The sequence below is a fragment of the Rhinoraja longicauda genome, chromosome 9, assembly GCF_053455715.1.
Source record: "Rhinoraja longicauda isolate Sanriku21f chromosome 9, sRhiLon1.1, whole genome shotgun sequence".
NCBI lineage: Eukaryota > Metazoa > Chordata > Chondrichthyes > Rajiformes > Arhynchobatidae > Rhinoraja > Rhinoraja longicauda.
The window spans coordinates 30,496,411-30,515,596 of record NC_135961.1 but is presented as its reverse complement, the minus strand read 5'-3'; the positions used below and the strand labels follow the sequence as shown (position 1 = coordinate 30,515,596).

Genomic DNA, 19,186 nt, shown 5'->3' with positions numbered 1-19,186 from the left:
TTGCATGCAGCACATAATCCTCTAACATTTTAGCCACCTCCAACGGGATCCCACAACTAGCCACATCTTCCCATCTCCACCACTTTCTGCTGGGACTGTTCCCTCCGCAACTCCCTGGTCAATTCATCCTTTCCCACCCAAACCACCCCCAACCGCAGGAGATGCAACACCTGTCCCTATACCTCCCCCCTCGACTCCGTCCAAGGACCCCAACAGTCTTTTCTGGTGAGGCATCCAACCTCATCTACTGTATCCGCTGTTCCAGGTGTGGACTCCTATATATCAGCGAGACCAAGCGCAGGCTCGGCGATCATTTCCACTTAGTCCGCCTAAACCTACCTGATCTCCTGGTTGCTAAACACTTTAAATCCCCCTCCCATTCCCACATTGATCTTTCTGTCCTGGGCCTCCTCCATTGACAGAGTGAGGCCCAACACAAACTGGAGGAACACCTCATAATTCGTTTGGGCAGCTTACACCTCAGTGATATATTGACTTTTCTAACTTCAAGTTACCCTTGCTTTCCCCCTCTCCAACCCTCCACCTTCTCAGTTCATCGATCAGACTTACTGTCTCCGACTATATTTTATCTCTGCTTTGTTGTTACCTTCTCCCAGCTAACAATGATCTATTCTACATTTTCCTTGATCTCCATTCCCTTTGCCCTGTTTCCACACTTCCTTATCAATGTATCTCCCTCCCCCCCTGACGTCAGTCTGAAAAAGAGACTCGACCCGAAACGTCACCCATTCCTTCTCCACAGAGATGCGGCCTGTCTCGCTGAGTTACTCCAGCATTTTGTGTCTATCTTCAGTATACCTGGCAAACAAGACTATTATCCCTAGACTATGTTCACTCTTGTAAACTTGAAAGCATGAAAGTCCAGGGCTGTCAATAATCTATGTTCACCTCTTTGCCTTCCCTACCCATGTGATATTCTTCAGTCCTTAAGAATGGCATTGCCAAACACCCTCAACTTTGACCTGCATATTACAGACTTCCTTTGCTCCACCATCAGGCTGCCGTGTCTTCAGCTGCTCAGATGCAAATTTCTCAGATTTTCACTGAACCCGTCCATTTTTAAACTGCTTCTTAAAATCAACCTTATTGAGGCAGTGCAATAAATCTTCATCAATGTGTGGTATAAAATAGTGTCTGACAAACAGGACATATTACAAAATCAAAGGCACTAAAGGAGACTTGGGAGAAAAGAGAATGGGGATGCTAAAACTCCATACATTTTTTTCATTTGCAAAGACATTTCAAACATTTTAATTAGTTTAAATAATATTGCATTTTCATTGTGAAATTACTTTGTAAAGATTAAAGTGCATTTCTGTTTTCTCATGGTGTTTTCCTTCTATTACAATGAAGGAGGGCTGGAATAGTTTACCTTTGGTCCACATTGACAAGACGTGGTTCCTGCAGTTGTCAGTAATATATAATTCCATGGTTTTTAGAATTTCAAGTGATAAAAAAAATCTTCTCCAGTGGTCAGACTCATGAGAGCGTAAATGAACCTCATGGAGTAAGTGATTTGTCATAAAGCACAGAAATAGGCCCTTCGGCCCAATTTGACCATGCTGAACAAAATGCCCCATTTACACTAGTCTCGCCTGCCTACTATCTTTCTAGACCTTTCCTATCCATGTACTTGTCCAAATGCATTTTAAATGTTATACTACCTGCCTCAACTACCTCCCTCTGGCAACTTGTTCTATATACCCACCATACTCTGAGTGAAAAACGTTGCCCCTCCAGTTTCCATTAAATCTTTCCCCTCTCATCTTAAACCTATTTTCAATGGTTCTTGATTCTCCTACTCTGGGTAAAAGACTGCAATTACCCTATCTATTCACCTCATGATTTTACACCTTTAAGATCCAAGGAATAAAGTCCTAGCCTGCCCAACCTCTTTCTACACCTACAGATTTAAATCTCAGTGCAATGAGAGTTCATTGTGATCAATAGAAATGGCAATACAGTTGCTATTGTTCTCTTTTTACCTTTTTCTGCACAGAGAGCTTGAGATTAGTCTTAGACCGAGGAAAATACAGGAAGCCGATACTGAATTTGGATGAAGCTAAATGATCATATTGAATGACAGAGCAGATTCCAAGGACAAATAGCCTACTACTAGACTCAATTTTCATTGCCAACTGGAAACATACCTGAATGGATGAGAATTCAGATAACAACTTAATTTTTGTGCATTGATGCTCCAACATGCTCTGAACAAAAAAGTTCTAGTAATGCTCAGATGTTCAGAAAGCAATGAAGGAAAGTGTTAATATTTTAGATTGTGCCCTTCCATTACAACTGGATAAAGTTTGACACGCAATAGCTTTGTATGCTCAACAACATTGTGTCAACTAATGAGTTTGAGATGGGGCATGTTTAAAAATCAATGAAAGCAATGGCACTTTACTGAAAAACAAGGTTATTTAAAGCACAGCAAGGCCACAAACTACATAAATATTCCCAACAAAAGTGGTCAAAATGATTCAGTTGGATGTAAATTACAGGTATAAAGACAATCTCAGTACAGTCACCAATCCTGTTCAGCGGAAGAATTGTATAACAATCATCATTCATGCTGCCCTTAATGTCACTAAGCATTAAATAATATGGAGACAAAGTGGGGGTGGGGTGGGAACAGAAGAACAAAAGAAATGTCATGGGATAGAAGACAAGAGATTCAGGGAGAATAGGTTACAGAATGTCAGCATTCAAATGAGCTCTCTTCTGCACTCTGGTCACACCCAACCCTTTTATCAATTTATTATTTGAAAAGCAAAAGACTAGATGCTTCAAATCCAAATTAAAGCAAAAAACTCAGCATATCAGGTAACTTCAATGTTGCAGCTCAATAACATTTTTCCTAATTTCTAAAGTACCGTTGATCTGAAACGTTAATTCTGTTTTTCTCTTCACAGATGTTGCCCAAGTTTGGTAAATGCTCACAGGTCTACTTACGCATTTTAATAAGCTTGGGCACTTTATGTCATTGCCATATTTGCATGGGTCATGTCTATCAATATTTATTTTTTCTTTCAATCGAATGCTGGGACTGCTGATACTCAAAAGACTTTCACAAAGCTCACAGGAATATTGAAGTAAATTGCCAGATGAGGACCAAAGTAAAAATCAGTTCTTCAGGTCCATCAGCACCTCATTACATATGTCTTTGAATGCAAGAGTTCCAAATATCACAAGCAAGGATGACACCATTATAAGAGCACCTTTTTTTGTCTCAATCTTATCCATCATTAGAGTTGGTCACTATTCACACTGACTTTCATTTAAGATTATGGAGAATGCCTTTCAAGAACCAACAGAAATTATGTTACCAAGTGCTAATGGATTAGTCACAGTTTTCTAATGCAGGCCCGCAGCATAAATAATGAGAAAGCTAATACAATTTACCATCACCTTGTGTGTTTGCTGAATATAGAACTCTAAGCACATACTAAAATGGAGCATTGTTGCAAGAATGTCAAAGTCATAAAACTGAGGAAATAACATCATGGAAGTGATGTAATCCATTCCATATTAATGATAGATCTGGCTCTGCGTTCCTCATCTCCACAGTACTATTTAATAAAATATTGTAGATGAGTATAGTTTGGAATAAGAGCCAGCCAGAACATGTTAAGTATGTTGAATGATAAATATTAAGCAGATGTTATAACTGTTCTATGCAGGTGTATCTGTGTCCTTCATTCACTTTTGACATGATTGATAAATGTTTTTTCACTATGTGAAGGTTACACATTTGCAAGAAAAAAATCCTGAAAAATAATCAATTGATATCAGATTAATAAAGCACTAAGGTGGTCAATTAACCAAGATTATAACTGATGAACTTGCAGTTGCCTTTGAAGGAACATTTATTCAGATTGTGCAGGATTATATGTGTTGGACAGAATTATAAACAAATCATAAATGTCACCATGTTTTAAAGTGGAGATTGTACATATTCAGTCTTGTATCATTACTGTTTCCTGCAGTGAATGCATAATCACCAACAAAATGTATGTACATTTTAAGGAAATGTAGATTATGGGGATTTGTGTATTGGAATTTGTTGCTTTGTTCTGAAATTCATGAAAAGATTTAGAAAGTAGACTTTTATTGTGCCATTTTAAAACAAAACAATTTTGTAAAGATTCATTAAGTGTCAGACTTGTGTATTAAAATGTTAATGAAACAATTAGTGACTTTTTTTAAAGCTGGACAATCCAATTTATAGAACATCATGGATCACTGTACATGTCAGACTGAGGTAGTGAAGATCAATTGTCAAATTGCTGAAATAATGGTGGACTTCATGAGGCCTATGACATCACCACACAATTAATGAGTCAGAGATTGGAGCTCTCTTAAACACAGCCAATGAGTTATCAGCATTAATGCTGCTTATTTACAGCCTTCTGCTTGGTATGGGGTAGAAATTTCATCCAAGTAGCTGGTATTCATGAGTCCCTTTCAAACTAGGGAATGTAACCATTCAAAATAGAACAGAGCAGCATAGAACAGAGCAAAAGAGTTCTTTAATTACCAGCAAAGGTATCCTCTGGACATCATCCCATCTCAAAATGTCCAATTCAATTTGTGAGCAGGTTAAAACAGCAGCATAATCATTGTTACCTCTGACGAAATTGGTACCGCAAAATCCGTAATGTTAATAAATGCTTTAAAATTTATTGCTCAGGATCTGAGCCAAAAACAGGGAGGAGGTTTTCAATAAATTAGTGTTTAAGCAATAAAACGAAACGGCACTGCAAAAGGATACCATATGAGAATTCCGCTTCATTTTAAGGGGCCAAGAAAAAGTCTGGTGGCTTCTGTAACTATTTCCAAAGGGAAGTTGTATTTGGATCATCGATAAGATAAACAAATTCACTTCCTTTTCTGAATGTTCTAAAGGCTGTTCGTTATCCTAATAACTAACTATAATTTGGTAGACTGAACATGATAGATAACAGTTGAAATACTGTATTGAACTTTCCTCATGGCTAGATCCCACTGCATGTGTTGATACCATTATCCCAGTCTAAAGCAATCCAGGTGCCCTATTTAAGGTCAAGTCTGTTGAATATAATAAATGGTTGGGACGGAAGATGGAACCACATTGACAGAGCAGAGATTGGTGCAGGGGCCAGATATGATGACTTTATCGTCTACACTAATGTTTGTGCAATATAATTATGACTTAAACAAATTTAAACAATTTAATGAACCAGGCATCGGAGCTACTGGATTAATTGAAATTAGATTAGATTTAAATTAATTAATTAAGTTCTACTTAATAGATAAATCCTTTGGTTAACCTGAACTGGTATTTAATGGGAATTATCAAACTTTAACTTACTAAACTGTGTTAATGGCATTCATGAAGAATGCAAACAATTCACCATTAATCGAAGGTAGCCTACATGAAAGTGACCACACAATTAACAAACCTCAGCCAAGTCTAAGAATGGAATAAATGTCCTGCTCAATATCTATGGATAAATCTCACTTTAAATTCAGATTTGTATTTAAATAATGTCTGATTAAGAAAGGAATTAAAGGATAGTTGCAGGTTATCCAATTGCACAGAACATTACAGCTCCCAATCTAGGAGTAATATCATTACAGTTTTGTCTCAGGCTAAACTAATTTATTTACATTTCACTAAACTGATTTAGTCAAGTTTCACTATAGCTTATTCATAAATGTCAGTACATTTTCTTCTTGAAATTTCTAACCTGCAGCTAATAATCACTAAACCTAATTATGCACTAAACTCTATTCTCTTTATCCTGTATCTGTACACTGTGGACAACTTGATTGTAATCATGTATAGTCTTTTCGCTGATTGGACAGCACACAATAAAAAAGCTTTCCACTGTACCTCGGTACACATGACAATAGACTAAACTAATTGGAAACAAAGTGGGGGTGGGGTAGGAACAGAAGAACAAAAGAACAATGTGGGTGCAATCCATAATCTCAAAATCAGACCATGGTTTGAAAGAACTGGATCAATTTAAAGAACCAAACAGCCTTTTCTCAGTTAATTCTAGTCTTCTCTGTACCCAAAATATAATGTTCTGCCGTGGTCTGTATTTGTAATAAACCCCAGCAACAGAGCAAAATGTTCATCCATTCCACTACCTCATCATTTTTCCCCCCCCCAAAAAAAAGCACCAAAAAAAAATGGAATGTCGTAATAACAAATGAATGGCATAATAGAAGAAACTTCCAGTTTTTATTTTGTTTTTGAATACTTCGTTCACTAAAATAGAACACAAATATATATATATATATATTTTATATTTCTTAAAGGCACTGATTTACAAATGATTCTCAAGTGAAACAAAACCAAAGTGATCACAGCAGTAATAGTAATTATGCTGAAAATGAAAGCAAACCATGGTGGCACTGTAAACAATCAACATGCATCACAACTCTAACAACCTTTTCAATGTTGGATCGCACACAGCTGCGTTTAAATCGATGAAAGAGAAATCATAAATATGCACTTGTCCATTTTATGATCCAGATACTCACGGTCTTGGAGAAAACAAATGCTACGTTATACCATAACCTGGATTTAGTGTTACGAGGGCAATTGTTGATGGAATGTAAACACCAGCATTGCAAGAAAAGTACACTCCTTTGAACAATTAAATACAAATCCATAGCACCAACAAAATATCAATCTATACCACCAATTCTTGGGGAATTAGGTTGAGGTTCGTCAATAAAAGGATATGAAAAAGTAGAGGATCATCATTGACTGCTCGATTTCTGCTTCTTTAGATCTAGCACAGGTAATGGATAATATGCCCTCCTGGTTGCATAGTGCAAGAAAACCAGATAGGTTAAGAAGACAAAAGAAGAGAAAAACCTAATTTGATAAGACAGATTATGTCCTTTGACAAATAAAGCAAAAATAAATGTTATAAAATTTCTCAGGAAATCAAAATGTCAGCATAGCATTACACAAATTATTAAATAAACATTCTGCAATTTTTGATTCAAATCCCAATTCGAGTTGTGGAATGCCTGCTAATATGGTATTTTGCATGGAAAATTTTAACTACAAAAGGAAAATTATCATCTTTGTGGTACTTCTACAAAACACAACACTAACGGAACATAGCCTGATAAGGAAACCATTGTGCACGTCTTCATTAAATAAACATTTCAAACATATGAAAGGCAAATCCTAGCCACTGTTACTTTCAAACTAGCGATTGCCATTTTTAGAGATTGCTCATCAAATGGATATATTCCATTTATAACATTAGTTAATCCTGCTTTTTTCCTCCAAATTGAAAAAGGATTAGAAACTATCCACTAAAGAAATTATCTCTCATCGTGGACCAATTCTTACACTGTGGCTAACACTTCAAGAGGCTTGTTGTGCTGGTATCCTGTATAAATTTTAGTTTTCTTTCCCCACAAGATATGACATTTTGCATAATACTAGTTTATCTCTATCTATAATATTGATCATGCAACATAAATTATATTGTACAATATAATTAGGCTCTTCTCCTCCACAAATGCATAATGCTTTTCTAAATTTTTATTATTAGCCAGTTAAGTGATTTCTATTTTGAAACAACTTGCATCACAGCAAGTCCTGATCAATTTTACCACGGGTATGCAAAATATCAATTAAGTCAAAGAATTTAAAAAATCCATCAATTTAAGGATGCGAAGTGGAAAGCAACCAATCAATTCAATGTAACTTGTAAAGATTTCCCCCAATAGATATCACATTGCTTAATTGATTTTTTTTTTCATTCCTACCATTCTGCATCCCCAACAGCTTTAGAGAATACATAATCTCTCCCATTGTAGGTCATTATTCCATCTTTAAGATAGAATTTCCACTTGTTTTTACTTCTGTGAATCTAATGCAGAAAAGAAAACAATGTCACCTGTCAGTCAAAATAGTGTACCGTTATAATTTCCAAAATAATTTCCACAAAACAAATAAGCGACAATGCCAAATTTGTAGGCAACATTGGTGTATCAAAGGTTATTCTTAATTTCATAACATCCCCACACCGACTTGTCTGAACTCTGCCTCCTCCAGTGGTCCATTGCTAGGGCAAGGCCAAACACAAACCAGAGGAACAGCACATCATATTCTGCCAGTGGGGGGGTGGGGGGGGGGGGGTGAAGAGAAACTATTAAAAGATAGCTAATCTACCACATAGATACATAGATACTGTCACAAATTACAAAAGTATGTTGCCAAGCCATTTCCTCCATCTGGTGCCGATCAAACATACCATTTCCTTATGCAGTGCTTGTATTCTTACAAGTATCTACCGTGACTTTCAATGTCAACCAGATGTTGGAGAGTCAACATGACCCTAACATTCCAATCCATTCATCTTTAAGGAAGCAGACCAATAAATTCATGTGGCCCCTTTATTGTTACTAGACCAAGTGTGCCCGTTGGGCCCATTCCTCGTAGAGGGGGGGCAGGAAAGGGGAGAATGTGTGTGAGTGAGCCCTGGACCCAAAGCCTCGCCTGTATTGGTGTAGCACCCTCAACCCCCCAACTCAATCGCCCTTATCCCCTTTCCCCCCACCCCTCCTCTCTCCTCCCCCCACTGTCCCCCTCCACCCCCTCCTCTCCATTCTCACTGTCCCCTTCCCTCACCACCCCTCCCCTCCCCCTCACCTCCCCATTCTCACTGTCCCCTTCCCCCCCACCACCCCTCCTCTCCTCCCCATTCTCAGTCCCCCCCCCACCCCTCCCCTCCCACCCCACCCCTCCCCTTCCCCCCCACCACCCGCTCCTCTCCCGCTCCTCTCTCACTCCCTCCCCCCACTCTCCCCTCTTCCCCCCCCCACCAACTCCCTCCCCACCAACCCCATCCCCCCACCCCACTCCCCTCCCCTGCTGTCCCCCTTCCCCCACCCCTCCTCCCCAGCCCCAATCTTCCCTCCTCCCCACCCAGCCCTCCCCAGTCCCACTCTCCCTCCCACCCCCACCTCCCCAACTCTCTCCTCCCCCCACTCTCTCCTCCCCCACCCCCACTCTCATTCCCCCATCCCCCTCTCTGCTCCCCCACCCCCTTCTCCCCCCACCCTCACCCCCCCATCCTGCCCTCCACCCACTCGGCCCCCATGCCATTCCCCTCCATGGATCTATTGGCGGCGAAAGGCACTTACCATGGGTGCTGGGAGGAGGAGGGAGCACCGGACTACTCGAGGGGGGAAGGGGACAGTGAGAATGGGGAGGTGAGGGGGAGGGGAGGGGTGGTGAGGGAAGGGGACAGTGAGAATGGAGAGGAGGGGGTGGAGGGGGACAGTGGGGGGAGGAGAGAGGAGGGGTGGGGGGAAAGGGGATAAGGGCGATTGAGTTGGCTGTTGCCTGGCCGAGCTGGGACTACTCAAGGCCGGCGGGTGTGGGAGAGAGGAGAGGGGAGAGGGGGAGAGAAGCGAGGGGAGAGAGAGAAGCGAGGGGAGAGAGAGAAGCGAGGGGAGAGAGAGAAGCGAGGGGAGAGAGAGAAGCGAGGGGAGAGAGGAGATGGGAGCCCCTGATTGCGTGCGAACGGCTCCGATAATGGCGTCCATCTTGTTTCGGCGAGTGAGGAGAGAGGCCGTGCGTGCCCTATGGTGATGTCATACGCACTGCACTTTGAAAAATGTGTTTAGAAATGAGAGTTTTAAACTTTAAAATCTCTCTAGCTTAAAAAATATACGACCAATTTGAATAAAATTTGTTTTAAACAGTCGACTGGAGAGTGGTGATTAAGGTGGCGCACAAATTGTGACATTATGGTTTACTGTTTTGGCTGTAGGTCCACATTTTCAGACACACATATATACATGCAAATATACAAGATCTGAGTTTTAGTAATATACTATATTTAGTAATATACTACCATTCCCACACCCCCATTCTCTCCTCCCCCAACCCCAATCTTACTCTCCCCACACCCCCCCTTTCCCCACGACCTCCCCTTTTCCCAGTACCCCTATCTCCCCCACCACCAAGCCCCTCCGGACGACCCCTGCTGTCCCCCTCCCCAGTCCCCATTCTCAGACCCCGCCACCATTCTCTCTCCCCCAGACAAACTCTTACTCTCCCCCACCCCCCTTTCCTCAGCACACCCCTTTCCCCTACTTTCTCTTGCCCCCAGCACCAACAGGTCCGGGGGGGGGGTCGGGGGGGTCATCAGTGAAAGGTCGGGGGGAGCGCATTAGTGAAAGGTCCAGGGGTGGGGGGGGGGGGGGGGGGATAGCGGGGAGAGGATCTCCCGGGTGTGGGAGAGAAGAGAGAAGCAAGGGGAGAGAGGAGCACAGACGCACAGCAGCGCCACGCTGAAAGCCTTCAATAAATCAGTAGGAGGGGGGTGCATGGGCATTTTGACGTCACACGCTGAAGGCCATGGAAAAAACGGCTGGATTTTTTTTTTTTTTACTAAAACCTCTAACTTTAAAAATATACGACCGAATCAAATAAAAACATCATTTTCCACCAGCGTTCAGCGTCGTGATTAAGGCGGTGCAAAAATCGTGGCGCTACGGTTCACCGTTTTTGCCGAAAATCAGGCGAAAAAATGAGAATTTCTTTTTGACTTTTAAACCTCTGTAACTTAAAAACTATACGACCGAATTAAATAAAAATATCATTTTCGGCAAGCGTCCAGCGGTGTGATTAAGGCAGTGCAAAAATTGTGGCGCTATACCTCACCGTTTTGCAGAAATCAGCCGAAATCACTGTTACAAATATACATACAAGTCAGAGTTTTAGTAAGATAAGAAGATAGATACCATTTACACATCTATATTAGAAATATCAATAATGTTTAATGCCAACAATGCCACTTTGTTCTGTTGATGTGGTCAGATGTGACTTGCACTATGGAGCAAATAACCAAATCAAGTTAACTTGCCTCAAAAATATTCTAAGGTATTTCACAAGAGCATAATCAAATAAGGTTTGAGACATTCCATAGATGCAAACATTAGAGCAGATAATCAAAAAGATGGGCACTAAGTATCCTCTTAAAGGAAACAGTGGCGAGGTTTTCGAAGGAATTATACTATCGGGCCTTGACAGCTAAGGACAGCACGGTAATCAGGCTAGAAGTAAAGGTTGCAAATACCTCGGAGCCATGCAACTAGAGAATGCACAAAAGGAAAGTGAAAAGTGAGAAGTGACTTTTTAAAATGGGGCATTATATAAACAGGAACCAAAGTACCCAAATATCCTAGAATTTGGTTTGGTTAGGCTATAGGCAGCACACTTCCATTCTTCAGTGGGTGAAACAAGGGAGGCTGCCCAGCAGTGTGCCAGTGTGATTCATACCTGGAGGCAAAAGCATGTCAAAGCAAGAATAGAGGCAAGAATTCTGCTCAGAAAAGTGAGATTGGAAAAGAGACAGAGGACAGAGCCATCAAGTACAAGCAACTCAAATGGGGAGTTATTGCATTCCTAGAAAACGGGTTATAATCGCAAAGCAAAAATGCATCACTGCGTCGAGAAAACACGTTGTTGTGTTTTTTTAAAACTTTTCACAGAATATCTGCAACAGCGAATTTTATACAAGATCTCAAAGTTTTAGCTAGTGATACATGATTTCACTCGGGACCAATTTCCATGACCCAAAGACTAATGTGGGGTCATCTTATTTACTTCCCCCCCCCCCCCCCCCCCCCCCAATGGAGAGTTGCGATTATTGCAGATTTGAAATACAATATAAAGTTTTGACCAAGTTAAACCAACATTTATTTTGAGGCAGAGCTTCAAACCTTCTCACGAAAACAACCGATATAAGGGACATTAATTACATTGGAATCTGAACTGCCAATGTTTTCAGCTACTTTGCAAATGAGCTGGAATCATTTCCTGACCCTAAATAATTTGTGGTCAAATAAGAAGCCAAATGCATTCCGATTTCATCTGGTCTAACAAGTTGAAGAGGGAACCGATCGGAATTTCGTCTCAATTTATTTCCTCTCTCTGCTAGTGGCACAAGCCCTGGTAGGCTGCGCAGCCAGACACACAAGACCCGGTGGGCCACAGCCTGTAGCGGGAAGCCGCCAAGCCAGCCTCTGCTCATCCCCCGAAGACCAGAGACCGTAGAAAAGGGAGCCGGGGATGACGGGGAGCCGGGGATGACGGATGCAAGGACCAAGGACAATAGGACAGTGAACCAGAGTCTGTCCTTCAGTCCCCTCAAGGTTAGCTGCGGAAGGCACCCCCTCGGGCACAATGGGCGACAGGGTGTATAAGAAAATAACTGCAGATGCTGGTACAAATCGAAGGTATTTATTCACAAAATGCTGGAGTAACTCAGCAGGTCAGGCAGCATCTCAGGAGAGAAGGAATGGGCGACGTTTCGGGTCGAGACCCTTCTTCAGACTGATGTCAGGGCGACAGGGTCATCAGTTCGCTGGATGCTCCAGACGTCCCAAAAAGGCGTTGGCTGCAGGCCCTGCAGCATCCTGGGGCTCGCCTAGATTGGGCGCCCCTCATAAGATCTAGAGCGCAAACTGGACTGTGAAAATGGCACCAAAACCTGCCGCCTCTTGCATGTGGGCTCAGTGGACTATTTCTGTACATTTTACTAATCAGGGATTGTGCTTAGGTATGGCAATACTTCGCTGAACTGTATGCAAAAAAAGAATCTCACTGTGCGTTTGTTTATGTGGCAATATAGCACCATTGCCCATTGAAGTCAGCTTCTTTTTCCATCTTTGCTAGCAGAAATAAAGTTGGGAATTTGACAAGTTTTGGTTCATATAGCGACACCTTTCCCTTTAAACCAGTTAGCCATTATTTTTAAACTAAAGACATGCTTTGAAATAAATATAAAAATTGAAATAAATAGTATGTAAATGAAGCAAAAGCATTTACCTTATCGTACTGGCAAACAATTACATTTTCTGTATCAAATAGATCAGGTATTTCTTGCTCACTCACATCATCTCCTGAATTCAAAGGATCCTGGAAAAGAAAAGTACACAAATGAACCCATCCTCCATTAATTATTGAATATTAATGACAAATTTCTGCAAGCTATTTTTTAAAGAATTAAAAAATGTAAGGATCAGGGTTGGTAGATTACAACCAAGAGTCAAGAGTAAAAAGGAAGAGAGGTACATTATAATGGAGTCTTTTGGATGGTTAATTTTTCCAAAAAATCGTTTATACTTTAAATATAAACACTAATGCGATGTGGAGAGAAGGACAATGTAAAGCAAGAAGTTGTTGTATCCTTTTTACATGTCAATACTGATGTGCAACAATTACAACAACTGATAATCCTTAATGACTAATTACCCCATATTTCTCTAATCTGACACAACACAACCTGAAGTGGGTTAGATGTGATGTTCATCTTGTTAATAGAGAAATGTCAACAACATGCAAAAATGGAATTCTATCATTGTTAATCCCATAGTATTTATGCATGACTTTTTTTGGTATTTGCCTCAATCACGTTGTCAGAAAGATTATCGCATCCAAATGGTTGATCCACCTCTGGGTACAACATCAACTCAATTGGCGTTTAAGCTCTCACACAATTATTCCCCCAGTTGTGTTGCAGTAATAAAAAATCTGCTCTTAATTTTAAACTGACACTTTTGTAATACATGAATGGTAAAATAGATGAAAAAGTGCTGGAGGGGAAATCAGTGATAGACATTACACTGCACCCAAGGAGAAAGAGAAGGTCAGCAAGGCCTCACAAATCAAGAAAATAAAAACTAGTCACAGACAATGACCAAATAGCAATTGAAGGGAGTTGCTATATTGGTCACAAATTCCTGCCAGTTTCTCTCAAGAGCAGGAAGACCTTACCACCATTACCAAAAACATCAAGGTGTAGAAACAAAGAACTGCAGATGCTGGTTTACACAAAAGGACACAAGTACTGGAGTAACTCAGCAAGTCAGGCAACTTCTCTGGAGAATATAGATAGGTGGCATTTCAGGTCAGGACCCTTCTTCAGTCTTGAGGCACTGGATGATACCAGGTTCATGTGTTCATGTATTTTTTTTGGCTGGAGAAAGTCAATGCCAAGATAAGTCATTTACAAAGACTTTGGCATAAGTAGCAAGACAAATGAAGACCTCTGTGTTTGCTCTATAAATATCAAACGTTTGCTGAAGTTAATCTTGGCCAGTTTTATGGGTCAGGCTTTTGCAATCACTGTCAGTGCATACCACAGAGCATAAAGCTAGCTCTCTGGAAAAAAATCAATAGATCGCTTAGGTAACACCGTTTAAACCAACATTTTATAGAGCACCTTATTAAGATCAGGGTTATGATGTAAAGGCAGGCACCAAAGATCACAACCAAAACTCATTTGCATCTTATGCAAGAAAGCAATATATTCTCAGGGGAATGCGAGGTTTTTTGAAACTAGAGGGAATGCCTTCTAATACATTGGTTCTGATTTATATTGATAAGGTTGCATGACACCTTGTAAATAAAGGAATTCATCCAGAATTTCACATTAAACTGCACATATGCATCTCCAGAACCAATTGGAAAGCTTATAATTTTGATACTGTTAAGGTCCCCAAATCTAGGCCAATCCTTGTGGATGTAAACCCAACATTTATATCACATTAAACACATTTGCAGAGAAAATGGATAAAATACCTTTAAATTCTGGTCAATAATTCTAGGCAAATCTTACAAGAGGCATGATTTTTTTTTTTTAACTGTAAAGCAAGTGATAGATTTGCCCAATTGTTGACAATAAAACAGCGTAACAATGATCAGAGACGATTTTGCCAAGTGACTGTAGATCATTACTTCCTACAATGAAAGAAGCCCTTTGTCGGCCCCACGGCTGACATCACTGTTTTTACAATAGGAGTAATATCATTTTACTGCAATACACCTTTCATAAGTAATATGATATTAACACTATCATATGATCTACTATTACCTACTTTAACAGTAGATCATACTATCAGAAAGCACAATGGAATATATTTAGAAGAGAGCTTCACAATCTTAAACCGAGGAGAAAAAGTATGAAATATTTTAAAAACAGAAAGATCTTGTATAGTTTATGCAGTGAATTAGTTGCAGGAATATTAAAACCTCCCACCATCCAAAAACATGCAATAAAGTCAAGATGGTCTGAAGGATTGCCAGAAATCAGTACAATACCTACATTTCAGTTAAGAAAGCTTTTTAAATTTTCTGCCTAAATAAACAATCAATTCTTCCAAATTTGCATTACTGTTCATTATACATTAAGAGCCTACAATCCACATGGCTACATATCAAAGGAATGGATTCATACATCCATGTATTAAATCTGAGATATCTGGTGGTGGCACAAGAGATAGCAGATGCTGAAATCTTGAGCAAAAAAAATGCTGGGGAACTCAGCGGGTCAGGCAGTAACTGTAGAGGAAATGGATTGACTATGTTTAGGGTCAGGACCCCCAAGGGTTTTAAAAAACCAACCTTTAAATATAGTTCTAATTGGAAGTACACAACAATAAAGTGTACTAAAGCTTTAATTCATTTAAATTCTCAAGCTTTTAAACATTTAAATGGAAAAACTACTGGAAAAAAATCATTCGACAATATTTTGACTCAAACTTTGTTACAAAGTGCTATTATAAATTTTGCTTACACCTTCAATAGAAATATTGTGATAAAAATAATACAATCATATAATAGAAAGCAACCTTTCATTATCCAGTTATTAAATAGAACAATTTATTGATTATAACAAAGCATGGCTAAATGATCATTATACTATATGCACAAAAGGTTCCTTTTTAAGAATGATTTCAGCAGCAATATAGTGGAAATTGAGATCTGCTAATAAAAATGGACTGGATGTAACTTTCCAACTACAGATGTTAAGCTCACCGGCCTGTAGAGCCCAGCATTTTCCCTGCAGCCGTTCTTGAAAAGAGGCACAACTTTTGCCACCCTCCAGTCTTCTAGCACCTCTCCTGATTTAAGGACAACTCGTAAATTTCAACCAGGGCTCTTGCAATTTCCTCTCTAGTTTCCCACAATGTCCTCGGATATATCGGATCAGGCCCTGGAGATTTGTTTACCTTCATACACAATAGTACCTTCAGTACTTCAACAGTACACTGACTGCTCTCAAGCCACTTCCATTGACTGCCCCAAGTTCCTCCGTCCTACTGTCTTTCTCCTCGGTAAATACAAAGGAGAAATACTCAGAGGACCTTGCCCATCTCCTGTGGCTCCACACAGATGTGAACACTGATTCCTGAGAGGTCCCACTCTTTCTCTCTCTCTCTAGTTACCCTTTTCCCCCCCTTATGTATTTATAAAATCTTTTGGATTGTCTTTAATGCTACCCGCCAGAGCTATCGCCTGGCCTCTTTTTGCCCCTCTGATTATCCATTTTCAGTTTACTCCTCAGTTCCCGAAACTCCTCCAGGGATGCACTTGATCCCAGCTGCCTATTCCTGTCCCATGCATCCTTCTTGTTTTTGACAAATGCCTCAATTTCCCTCGTCAGCCAAGCTTCCTTACTTTTGCCTGCTTTGCCCTTCACCCTGAGCTTTTGTCAGTACACGTTTAAAAACATCCCACTTGGCTGATGTTCCTTTCCCCTCAAATAACCTGTCCAGTCAACTTGAGCGAGACCTTCTCTCACGCCCTTAAAGTTGGCCTACCCCAATTGAGCATTAACATGTGGACCCTCTCCGTCCTTATCCATAACTATCTTAAACCTAATCGAACTGTGGTCACTGATCCCAAAAGGCTCCTCCACAAACACTTCATTAACTTGCCCTTCCCAGGACTAGATCCAGCGTTGCCCTCTCATGTGTGAGGGGCTCTACATACTGCTTAAGAAAACTCTCCTGAAAACTTTTGAGGTATTGAACCCCATTTAAACCCTTCACAGTATGATTTTCACGGTCAATATTTGGAAAGTTTAAATACCCTGCTACAACAACCTTATTTGATCTGCAGCTGTCTACAATCACCTGGCATGTTTGTTCTTCTAATTACCATTGACTATTTGGGGATCTGTAGTACACCCACAACAAGGTGACCATCCTTTTCTTGTTCCTCAGCACCACCCATATAGCCTCACGAGACGAACTGTCCGTAATGTCACCTCTGACCACTGCCGTAACATCCTCCTTAACCAATAATGCAACCCCCCCTCCCCTCCTCTTTTTCCCTCACCCCTGTCACTCTGAAGCTCCTGTAACCCGGAGCATTGAGCTGCCAGTCCTGCCCCTCCCATAACCAGGTTTCAGCCATGGCTACAACGTCCCAGTCGCTCGTAACTATCCATGCCCTAAGCTCATCTGCCTTACCCGTCAGGTCCCTGGCATTAAAATACGTGCAGTTTAAACCAACCCTCCTTCCTCACTCTCCGTCTTTCACCTGCCTATTCTGTCCACTAGCCTTTCCCCACCATCCTCCATACCAACTTATAGCCTCTCATGTGCCTCAGTCCCATACAAGATCCCACCTCCCTGCCAATCTAGTTTAAACCCTCTAGCAACCTCACGACATCAAAGGGGAGGACCGATAATTGCGAAAGAGCTCAGATGATAAGCTGAGTTAATTGTGATACTCTCAGAAAATCTAGTTTGGATTTTCAGATTGAGATTGCCTTATTTCATGACATAAAATCAGAAATACACAAAATAAAAAGGTGAGCCACCATTCATTCCTTGTTACAGGCAATACCTCGCAAGCAAAGAATGCTGATGAAGCATGGGGTGTTATTTGCAGGGAAAAAAAGAGGTAAAAGGAGAAAAGAACAAGAGGATTTCTAAACAGGGATGGTTGCAAAGTTAAGTGTTCTTCTGAGGTGAAGAAATCTGGAATAATCAGAAGACAACTACTTCAAGATAATTATTAATGCACTTTAGTGTGGTGGGCTCTTTACAAGATATTATGCTACTTTGAAAAAAATCAAATCATAACAGATACACCAAATGTTTAACTGCAATGAATAAAAACATTTTAGAGTTTAGAATTAACATCAGAACATTTGTTCACATCAGAACATTTGTAAAGAATGGATACTAATGTTTTGGCCAACAAAAGGATATCTAGGTTAAAATGATTCAATGCTAACAATGACAAGATACTCAAGGATGTTAACTGACCTAAATTTGTAATAGTTTTATGTAAATCTCGAGACCGATATTTACTTATATTGGCGCTACAGATCAGAAGTACCACTGCCATTTTACTACCAAGTAATAAACAAAAAATTTACATACTTACTTCTTCTCTAATGTCTTCTTTTGGTTGCTCGTCACTGTCATCACTGGAAGAGTCTTCACTGGAACTATTATCTTCATCATAACCTTCAAGGGCTTTCAGGTCTTCAGCATCAATAATTCCAAGTATGTCATTTTCTTCTACTTCTCGTAGGTTTACAATTTCCTCATCAGACGAAGTGTCATTGGTCCCATCCAGTTGTGGGATGGATGATATTTCACCTGTAACCTGTTGCTCCTCTGAAGTCGCTGCAAGCATTAACATCGTCTCATTTACCTTAAATGAAAAAGATAACATTTTGTTCACAAATATAAAAATCAACTGAAAAGAAAATCAATAAAACAGAAGATCTGGATTAATATCAATGAGTATCCCCATTGAAGTCTAAATAAGAACACTAAAAAGCTGCCTCCTTTTGAATCTGCCTGCTTCAATAATTTGTAACTACTGGAAAAAGAAAAATTATCTTCAGGATTTTCAATGATTTTTTAAGCTATATATTGTGAGAATTTGTATAAAGCACAAAATCTATCCCTGTGATAAACTCTATGGAAAACTGGCAAAGTAGTAGAAATAAGAACATGCAGTAACCTTGCAGTATAACCCATTCAATATTACACCCCACTATGTATGGTACTCTTTGGCATTTGACAAAGCAGCCTTTAATCTGTGTATTAACTGACATTCCTTACCTTCTCCAGAATGATGATCCCAGCACTGAAAATTAAGCCACAATTTCAAAGATCACTGCCACCTTCTCTCACCAATAGCCCCTCTATAATCGCTCTCTCCCCCACTCAATATGCACAGCTTTTTCACCAGGTATATGTAGAGTTTCAACACCTGCATTGTGAAAAAGCATTCTTGAATAGAGAACACATTTCGGTTCTCCATCAACAATACATTTTCATTGAAGTAAACCATAGAGATTTCCCATATTTGAAAAAA

General features: G+C 40.2%; 1 protein-coding gene across 1 annotated transcript in view; it reads right to left on the bottom strand.

Moving 5' to 3' along the window:
• Positions 1-7,754: 7,754 nt before the first annotated feature.
• Positions 7,755-19,186, bottom strand: part of ston1 (stonin 1) — a 55,252-nt gene continuing 43,820 nt past the window's right edge. The window contains exons 9-11 of the mRNA XM_078405965.1: positions 18,242-18,514; positions 12,887-12,976; positions 7,755-7,913 (exon numbers count right to left, since the gene is read on the bottom strand). Coding sequence (XP_078262091.1) covers positions 7,806-7,913; positions 12,887-12,976; positions 18,242-18,514 — 471 coding nt within the window. The 3' untranslated portion in view covers positions 7,755-7,805. The remainder of the gene's footprint in view (positions 7,914-12,886; positions 12,977-18,241; positions 18,515-19,186) is intronic.